At 41.9% G+C, this 10,643-nt stretch overlaps 1 protein-coding gene across 1 annotated transcript; it reads right to left on the bottom strand.

Moving 5' to 3' along the window:
- Positions 1 to 178: 178 nt before the first annotated feature.
- Positions 179 to 10,354, bottom strand: chrna2b (cholinergic receptor, nicotinic, alpha 2b (neuronal)). Its single transcript, XM_041063878.1, has 7 exons — positions 10,258 to 10,354; positions 9,881 to 10,010; positions 6,047 to 6,198; positions 5,288 to 5,332; positions 4,989 to 5,098; positions 2,665 to 3,832; positions 179 to 2,001 (listed from the first exon to the last, which is right to left on the bottom strand). The coding sequence occupies exons 2-7, from the start codon at positions 9,945 to 9,947 to the stop codon at positions 1,876 to 1,878; spliced, it is 1,668 nt and encodes a 555-aa protein (XP_040919812.1). The 5' UTR covers positions 9,948 to 10,010; positions 10,258 to 10,354; the 3' UTR covers positions 179 to 1,875.
- Between the last annotated feature and the right edge of the window lie 289 nt (positions 10,355 to 10,643).

Below are 10,643 nucleotides of genomic sequence, written 5' to 3'. Positions count from 1 at the left end.
ACTGTCAGATATGTGATCACTTATAACACTATCAGCTATCAGCCGCCGGTGTAAAGTATTGATAATGATCTTTCTGTGCTCATTTCCTCACAAAATCTCTAACGTTTCTGGAAGATTGATGAGCCTTAAAAAGTCTCATGCCAGTGCACCTACAGAAAGTTGGGCCAAAAGACTTGGTTGTTCTTTTCTCTATAAATTCCTGTCTCATAAAAAGGCTTTTATATATTTTCATAAAACGAATAACTGCTGTCAAGATGAAACACCTGCTTTATCTGGTAAGATGTAAAGCACAGGACTGTGTGAACATGAAGAGTATCATCTAGGACTAAAATATGATTGTGGAGCAGTGCTTAGGGCAAGGCAACTGCAGGAATGACAACCCGTTGTTAAAACCACTGAATAAATGTCATGACAGGCTTTTCGTCATGGTATTTATTACATAGTGTATGATAATTTAAAAATAAGTTTCAACTGTGGCAGAAAGAGAAAAAAAAAAGTTCATAAAAATGCAAATTCTTTTCAAATCAGAACAAATGACCCCGGTTAGTGTGTCCAGTTAAAATCTGTTAGAACAGCATGCCACTGTCGGTCAAGTTGTCAGTTGAGTGAGGTAAAGGCCACCCCATTTTATGTTGAACATGATTCATCAAAATTTTTCAATCTGACTCAAACTAAACATCTCATTGCTCATAATTCTACAGTATTATTCTGCCACTGCTGGTCCAGCATCTCATTAAAATCCCCACCAAACACATCTAAATATCCATTTGTCATTTGTCTAGAAGTACATTTCCTAACTCAGCCCAGCTTGTGCCTTGGCTCTGAAGCAGACACTCTCACACAGCTTGCGGGGCAGCCAGCTGAGGCGCTGGATGCATTCAGCTGCTGTCCAATGACAGCTCACCCCAGTAACCTCAAACCCTGAAAGACCAGTGCTCACAGACCTTTATTTACACATACTCCATCTCTAAACAAAACCCAGGAGATTCCTGGATATACCAGGGGGTACTTTACCTGTGCAGCAAAGAAGAAAACAACATGTAAATAAGACAAACTTGGAGTTAATTGGAGGCATATTTATTCTCCTTCGCCGGATGTTTGGACTCTAATCAACAGCAACAAGTTACACCTGGAGGAAAAACTGATATGGACTCTCTAACTACCGGTAAGACACCGAGATTTCTTCCTGATGCCAACGTTATTATTAAATTTAATGTGAGTAGGTCACTGACTTTTAAGTTGTTATCCCTCAAATTGCAGAGATAAGTAATCACATAAGTGTAAAACATTACCCAGCGCTGATGCTGATACTATGCTGTTTAATTAGCACGTTATCTTAACTAACATGCTAAAGAGCCCATATGCTAAACGTCGGCATGTTAACAAAGTAACATTAGCATGTTGTCATGCTAAATGTTGTGTGCTAGACGTTCGCTTACCGCTGGTAAGCATGTTAACATACTAATGTTAGCATTCAGGTCAAACACTCAGCCTCAGTAAGTGTACAGCTGAGGCTGAGGGAGCACACCTGAGGCTGGCTGGCAAAGTGCGGCTTTTGGACGGATGAAAGTTGAGCTAAGTCTGGGTAGCTGAGCCTGACAAGCTGAGTCTGATATATCCTAAAACCCTTTTGGTTTGTGCCCCACTACTGAGAGGGATCTAAAAACAGCACAGTTCTTTTATTTTTATTTTTCATAATGTTGTTTTGGTGGTGTGTAGAGAGTGTTGGCTCATGAGGCCGCAAACTGGGCTGCAGGGTGTTTCACAAACTTCAGTCACATTCTCAGCGTTGAAGTAGAGTCCAGCTACATTTTAAAACATCATTCAAGTAAAGGATTTTTGTTCTTTCTCATATTCAACTTTTTCTCTAAAGCACTAGATCATGCCAGCTAGCCAGGGGGGCAGGAAGAGGCCAATGGTTCCAAGGAGGCACACAATAATGAACATCCACAGGAAGATGCGGTCAATCACCATGGCAACATACTTCCAGTCCTCTTTCACCTGTGCGAAGAGCAACAGAGAAAGTAAGAAATTAAAGAAGACAGTAGCAAATATAAAATTGTAATTATGAGCTGCATGGTTTATTGGACGTTCAATCAGGAGGGCTACTATTTTTATTTATGCATATACAGTTTACTTCAAACAGTACCATTTTGCCTCCAATTGGTTATCACTCCATCATTAGTTTCATCTAGAAACTAATGACATATATCATTAGTTTACTTCAGGGAAGAACCTACCTCCTCCATATTTTTTCTTTTAGTTCATCTGGCCTGATTGAGGTATTTTACCTCAATCTGAGGTTATATCAAAGTTGTCCTGATACACGTTTGTCACTGGTGTGCTGGTGAGCTAAGGAGTATCTGCTATACTTTAGGTTCAAGGAAATCTTCAAGGAAATTATCAGGACTTCTCAGTCACTGGGTAGGATCTCATAACTCGTCATGAGTACAAGCTCAGTAATCAAAGTGCACTAAAGCTGTGTGGTTTACACTACAGGACATATGTCTTCATACGCGCATGATCATACAGTGAGGAAGTTATGCTTGTATGTAACTGAGAAGAATGAAGTAAATCACTACCCTTTGCAGACAAATGAGAAGTGTTGAGCAGTGTATTGTTTCATTTTCATAATAAGAGATGTGGCCTTTCATTGATACTCACGCTGAAGTCAGCATCCTCAGCCCTCAGGTGGTCTGCAATGTAGTGCACGCCTTCTAATGCCCGTATAACACTTGGTGAAAGCAGGAATTTTGAGTCTAATGCTGTATTTTCAACTTTAATTGGCCGCTGAGTGGGATTGACTCTGGCCCCAGTTAACTGTCTGTTTGTCCCTCCGGCCGCTTCCTGTCGGTTCTGGCTGTTCTGCGGAGTTTTCTGTTGTGGTGGTGGAGTTGACCCCGGAGGTCTGGGCGAAGGAGGACGGAAGGAGAAATAAGATGTCAGTGTTCCCAGCTCTAAATCCTCATAACAGCTTCTCTCAGGCTCCTCTGACGTGGTACCGTCTCTCAACCAGTTAGCTGAGGTGCTGAGGCAGTTGCCAGATTTGTAACCAGCTATCTGGCCCTGCCGCCGCTCCGCCGCTGCTTCCTGCTGGAGCAGCAGCAGCCTTCGACGCCGGCCATCTGGCGCAGGCCGCCGCATAAACAGCCAGCGCGGGATCAGGTCCAGGAACACGGAGTGGACCCAGCGGGGCATCTTGTGAGTGCTGGGAGAGCGATGGTGCACGTTGAGCACAAAGACGGTGATGACGATGGACAGGGTGACAAAAATCATAGTGAAGAGGAGGTACTCTCCGATGAGGGGAATGACGAGGGACGTGGACGGTATTATCTCTGTGATGAGGAGAAGGAAGACAGTGAGGGACAGCAGCACAGAGATGCACAGGGTGATCTTCTCACCACAGTCTGAGGGCAGATAGAAAACCAAGACAGTGAGGCAAGAGATCAGCAAACAGGGGATGATGAGGTTGATGGTGTAAAACAGGGGAAGCCTTCGGATGATAAAGAAGTAGGTGATGTCTGGGTAGATCTCGTGGCAGCAGTCATATTTCTTTGTGTTGTACGTTCCCACGGCGTTGATGATGGCCCATTCGCCACTCTCCCAGTAGTTGTTGAGATCCACAGTGTTTTCAATTCGCTCGAGGTCAATCTTGGCCTTGTCGTAGGTCCAAGAGCCAAACTTCATTTTACAGTTCTGCTGATCAAAGGGAAAGAAGGTGACATCGATGCTGCAGGAGCTCTTGTAAATGGCAGGTGGGACCCAGCGAATTTTACCCGTGTGGAAGAGGTGAGCTTTTGTCATGTGAGTCACAGCAAACTCACCGTCCGCACTGGAAAAGCAGAAGTCATCATATAACATGCAGCATTAGACCTCAGTTTTAAGTATCTGAGAACAAAGGCTAAAATAACAGATTGTGAAAAGTCCTGGTACCCCTTTTTACTGAAAAACAAACTTTGTTTTTCATTTTAGAAACCATGCAGTGAAAAACTGTTCGACTTCCCCGATAATAATCTTCTGCAGTAATCTCGCCTCCATTTATCGCTTTAAAGGTGATAATAGCTTCTGCTGGAGATGTAATGATGAGTCCTCATCATTTCATCAGTGTCGCACTTTTTTTTTTTTTTTTTTTTTAATTTCACGTACAGATCATGAGTACACAGGCTCTACGGTGCAGAACTGCCATCATTAACCCTCTCGGGTTTAATCTCCATGAGGTGAAATTTAGGAGAGGGGAGAGGTTTGTCAAAAGTGGTTAATTTCACAGTGCAGTCTTTATTTTCACATAAATGAACTGCACCAGTAGTAGTAGTTGTAGGAGTTGTCACTGACACGGGAAGAGTAATGTAATATGATTTGTACTTTAAAATGACAAGGTATAGAAATCCTAACAAGGAAGCAGGACATGTATTGCATGAGTCCACTAGATGGCGCCATCCTCCTTCCAGATATCATCCAGTCAATGGGCATCTGTTTGAACCAGTTTATCACTGAGTATGAGAGAGCAGCTGTTACACTTTTCTCACAAGTTTGTTTGCAAGGTTACAGCCATTCACTGTTTTAAAATAACCCTTACATTTCTATTACCTTCTCAGTGTAATAGACCTTGACCTGATCATGAAACCCCTTAGATGTTGAGCGTGTGTTATGCAGAGCTGTGCAGATGAGTTAATTAATCAAGTAGTTAATTGACAGATAATTAATTGGCAATAATGTGAAAAATGAAGTTAGCAATTTAGAAAAATTTGAAGGCCAAAATAAAAACAATCTGTGGGCCAAGCTTCTCAAATGTGAGTATTTGTTGATTTTCTTAGTCTTCTATGACAATAAACTGAATACCTGAAGAAATCTGAACATAACAAAATGATTAATAATTAATTAAGAGAATAATCTGCAGATTAAATGAAAACAAAAGTAATCATTAGTTGCAGCTGTAATGTTAAGTTTTTTTTCTTTTTTTACTATTAAATTATTCTCATCTCACTTACTTGTTATAGAGGACGATGTCAGGTACCCATATGAGCTCTGACGGCACTCTGATGGACGTCACGTTGTCATAGTCAGACGGTCTCCAGCGAAGCTTGTAGTCATTCCACTCCTGCGAGACACAAACAGCAGAGATGTTTTTGGGGGCTGTGATCCTTTATTTAATTGTCATATAAGTCATTCACTTCTTCAAAAACCTTGTCAAAAATGTCATATTTTTAACATTTAATGTCATCACATCCCTACTTTAAGGAAAAAAATATTAATGATAAATAAAACACTTTTTTTTTTTTTCCCTGACCTGTTTAAGCCACACGTTGGTTGTCATCATCTGGTTCTTCTCATCCTAGCAGACAGAGACAGACACAGACAGGGAGAGACACTCAGAGACGGAGTTGAGGCTGTCAGCCCGGGGTTCAGGCCAGAAGAGTATACTGCACATGAGGGGTTTCTGGAGGATTGTCAAAGCAGACCCAAATATAGCTTGCAGCGACTTCAGTGACTTGATGGATGTGAAGTGTTCTGAAACTGGTTTTGCTGTGACATGGCAGAGGGCGCTTAATGCAGTTCTCCAAAGTTTGTTTTTGCTACTGTATATTAAAATCCCATCACATGCAGTGGAATAACCTGCGTTAAACTTGCAGTGCCAAGTTTTGCCTAGCACAGGGAGGGCAATGGAGTATTGATCGTACAAATCGAAGCTCTAGTGATAAGTTATTGCGCTTAAAAACAAACTTCTCGTCTTTTGCTCAGTCTGAGCTTTAAATATGTAGCACTTTGTTCCATTTTGAACCAAACTCATAAATAAAAATACATGTTTTCAGTAAAAGGGGTTTCTATCAAAGAGAGAATAACCCTATTATGAGGCCCTTTAATATGGCATCTTTTTAAATAATAAAACATTAACTGTAAAATATTTAGCATCACTCAATTTTAGGTGAATCGGCAGCCACCACCAAAAAGAGCTCGAGTTTAAATATATCTGTTATTTGTTAAAGTTTTTATGTACCATATAAATTGGACAAACATGTTGTTAACAGTCCATACTTAAAGGACTCACCACGTCAATGAGCTGTGCTATGGACAGTCCAAACTTGACGATGACCACATCAGAAATGTTCGGGACAGGCCTCGACCACTTGTTGTAACCGGCAAACAGCGTCTTGAAGAGCTCATCCTCAGCATGTGAGTGCGTCTTCTCATGACAAAGAACTGTGGACACATTATTTACATTAATTTAAACAGTACCACCCCTGTTAGCTGTTAACATTTATAGAAGACAGATACACTGAAAGTCCAGATTCTATTCAATTTCACTCCCATCTTTTTTTCAGATTTAAATATGGAGTTAAAGCCATAAAATATTTCTGGAAACCAGGTCTCTTGCAAATACAGAGTTTTTGAATATTTAAATAAGCTGATATGGCAGAAGCGGCTGATGTTTGCTCAGATGTCTTCTTGATATTTTGACATCATGGCCATTTGAATAGTGTTATCGTGTGGCTTTGTTTTGTTGGCATTCAGCAGTTACTATCTGATGGTATGATATACAGGGAGCATAGTAATTAAATGGCAGAGGACAGGAGTAAGAGAATTACACAGTATATAGGGATCATATTCATGTTCTCTCATCCGTGTCTCCCCCCTAATCCTCACTTAACAAACAACAGTAAATCAGGCTGGCATGACACTGTGGCTTTTGGGAGTGAGGGTGAGTGTTGTGAACATCATGGTGTTTCTGCACACAAAGCCTGTGCGAAAAACATCTGAGACTTTTCTTGGTAAGGTCTTATCCACTTTTCCACATCTTAGCAAATCTTTTGATCTCTTGAGCTGAGCTTCCCACGAGATTCGCCTGCGAAAATCTCTCAAGGTGGGTAGGTGGAGACTTATCTCTCCTCCCTCAACAGCAACACCATTTCAATGGTAACCTCTTCTCTTTATCTTATTAAGTGTTATTGCTATGCACGTGTGGCTTCACAGTGAGCGGGGGCTTAATCGAATTGATTTCGTATATGCAGTCTAGACAGATTTGCACACAAGCTCAGACCGAGCCACCATATTATGTTTTTTAGTAGCACAGAAATAGGCAGGAATCCCGTCCCTCGGGGATTACCGCTTTCCACCTTCATCAGTGTAGTCAGAGTCAATTACATACATCATTACTTGCTAGTGTTAAGTGGAGGTGAGCTAATTTCTCTGTAGTGGAGGGTGTTTATTGTTGAGCTGTCTGTCACTCTGCGTTACAAGTGATGCATGAAACAATTAACTGACAGTTTTCGCTTGAAGCAGAGGGTGACGATCGTGTGTGTTTGATACTGGAAGATATGTTCTGAGTGGGACGCTCAGCATGACAAGAAACAACAACAAAAAAAGTGCTCTGTGGTTGGCAAACTATGTACTAAACTATGTAATGGTGGCACTGTTTCCCAACTACTTGAAATGTATCTCTGGCATTAGTGAACTGCGATTACTTGTTACCTGTGAGCTGATATACACCAATAACAACAGCTGGTCTCTGTCCAAAGGTAACAAAATCCCCATATTAGCACCTCTAAAATTCACTAACTACCATGTTATATCTTATTGGTTTAATCTGTACAGAAGCATAAATGTGAAAAGGACAAATTGCTGTTTTATGGAAAGTTATGTGCCACTAAACAGTTGGACACTTAACACACAAAAATGCCAATTTAAGCAATTTGAATTTTGGATGGATTTCCAAAATGTCACACTGTTCCTTTAAGCAATCAGATGTTTTACAAATGGGTGAAATTTGTCCATTGTTTAATGTACAGAAACAAAACTTGATTTAAGATTTAAAAGTCAAATCTCAAAAATCAATACAAACAATTCAGCTGAGACAGGCCATCAGCACCACACTCCCTCTAGAGCTCTGTTTGGCTCTGCAAAGGTGTAACGCAGCCCATTGAAGTGTACACTACCATCAAGGATCCTAAAACAAGACCTTGGACCACCCGCATCTGGCAGCAGTCATGGCTGCATAGCCAGGGCCACATCATTACCTGTCCATGGGTGAGTTGTGGTTCTGACGAGAACAGTGACAAGTCTTTACAACCCATAAATGTAGGCCAGTCCAGTGGAGGACAGCCAGGTGAGGGGCTTAAATGCTGCACAGAGACTAGCCAGAGGGACACATGTATAGTATGTGAATTCACTGTTAATTTACCCAGGATACACTTGGGCTCATCTCCAATCCTCATGAACTAAATTCAATCTGGCAAACAAGCACGCACCAGAGGCTTCTTATCTGCTCTCTTGACAGTCACAACAGTGTGTGTTCATCTCTCTATGCATCTGGGAAGAACCAGATGTGGAGGTTGAAAAAGAAAAAAAAGGAGCACTTGGGTGGCATAGATCAAAGCCTCCTGTCAGCAGAGACTTGAGATGACACCTCCAACATCCAGCACACTGGGCCGTGGATGTTGGACCGTGGCCAAACCCCTTGGCGAGGTGTATGAAGCCCCGACCAGTTTGGATGATCGAGTCAGCAGCTTCTCAGGCCAGAGGCGCTCTTGGCGAAATTGGGCTGTCAAATACTTTTATAGTAAAAAAAAAAAAAAAAAAGTTCAGTTTAAAAAACAACATGCAACAATTTTCTGAGTTGTCTAAAATTGCAAGTGCGAGAGCTGAACTCAGAGCTGAGCTGAGGTGTCAGTGCCATAATGAGAAGTAAATTGGCAAGAGATCAAGTACCTGCACATTTGACTGCTGTAGCATGTGGAGATGGAGGGAGGGGATGTAGGATGTGTTTATGTCACAAGGTGACATATGTTATCTTCCACCTCTGAGTGTGTACTAGCTTGTGTGCGCAATCCTTGCTTGCATTTGAGTGAAAAGACATCAGACATGGTAAATTGTCCATGTCCATGTAAAAGCCCCTGGACTGACACTCAGTGAGAGGTGCCCCAACTCCCACTGTCAGGCTTGATGGATTTAAAGTCCAAATGAAATGAACTGATATTCCAGTTAAAAAAAAAATTAACTGGAATTAACTGTGGAGCTGAACCCAGAAACCTGCTCCATGTTCTGACCATAACAATGCACCTTTATCTTGTGAAAATATAAACATGACACCTATTGTAGCATATTGTGTGGAATATTTTCTGTTTGCTCAAAACTAAATGTTTGTTTAGTGTGTGTGTGTGTGTGTGTATATGTGTGTGTGTGTGTGTATATGTGTATGCGTGTGTGTGTGTGTGTGTGTGAGTGAGAGAGAGAGAGAGAGAGAGAGAGAGAGAGAGAGAGAGAGAGAGAGAGAGAGAGAGAGAGAGAGAGAGAGAGAGGTACATTGCTTTTCTTTGACAGTTTCTGAATTTGCATGGTCAATGAAAGAATGATGAATTTACCTTCTCTGCTGCTGAAGAGGAGCATAGAGGTCTTAAAATAAATCAGTCAGGAGAAACAGTTTTCTTTCAGAGTTCATTTATGCTGCGGGACCAAATGAATCAATGGCCGGACACTGTATCACATAACTAAGATGTGAAACAAATACAAACCGCACCTGTGCACGAGGCGAGGTAACTTAACGTTGTAGCCTTTAGTAGATTTGCGCGTGGGAATTAATTATCTGAACATGAGAGGAGGCTTATGGGAGTTGTGGTGTGAAGACTGAGAGGTAGGCTACACTTAGCTACTTTTACCATTACCATTGTAATGTCGAGGTTTTTCATTTAGTAAACTGCAGAAAATGCAGCAGACACACTCGGACTGTTGTATCTGACAGAATTAGCACAATGCTGTTGTAAAACGTCAGTTTAAATATTATTGTTTGTTTTCCGAAGTTGCTCGAGTGGTCACGACGTGAATGTATGTTTTCATTTACCGAAAAGCGCATAGAAAACACCAGGAAATAGTTTTTAAAGTACCTTACCCGACTGAAAGAGCAGCAGCGACCACACGCCCGCCGTCCTCCAGGAGAACAGGTGGTTGTGTCCCATCTCTGGTGTGAAAGAGGAGTCCAACTTCCCCGGAGGTGTTTCCGTCCGCTGTCAAAACGTTACCTTGAAACCGTGATGAGTGAGCAAAATGTGTCATCCTCGGAGCTGGGAGGCATGTTAGGACAACTTCACCACAACTGTCACTACGGCTGTTTCTTTACATATATAAACTCTGTGGGCGGAGGAAGGGATTATGACGGTAGTCTGACTGAATAACTTCACTGTCTTCTCCCTAAAGCTCAGCATCGATAGATGTGCCAGCCTGCCCTCTGTCAGCCCTGTCGGGAGTGGATGAGAGCGGGTACTGTACCTTCTGTTTCCGCGCACCGAGTCGGAGAGCTATCCATCACTCGGTGCTGATTCAGGGAGCGGCAGCGTTAACACTGGAGCCTACATCTGGTTTCTTCTTGCAGACTTAAGTTCCGGTTCGTGAAACTGCCAGTTCAAGTCTGGTCTCAAGAGATTAAAATCACGGAAAAATAGACCGGCTCGGCGCTGCGTAAATATATTATCCAAAACAATTCCAGTTTTTTTTTTTTTGCGCGGGGTGCCAAGGATTTACGCGTCTCTGGTAACCTAATATAAGACTTTGATATCCATTAAACATGTTATATTAAGTTCTTTTCCATGATTAGAAGCTTTGTTAGTGGCCACACTTAGTCATTAGGTCCGTAAAGCAGCATCCTCCACCCTGGG

This window comes from Toxotes jaculatrix, chromosome 19, assembly GCF_017976425.1.
Source record: "Toxotes jaculatrix isolate fToxJac2 chromosome 19, fToxJac2.pri, whole genome shotgun sequence".
In the NCBI taxonomy this organism is placed as follows: Eukaryota; Metazoa; Chordata; class Actinopteri; family Toxotidae; genus Toxotes; species Toxotes jaculatrix.
This window is presented reverse-complemented; position numbering and strand designations above follow the sequence as displayed.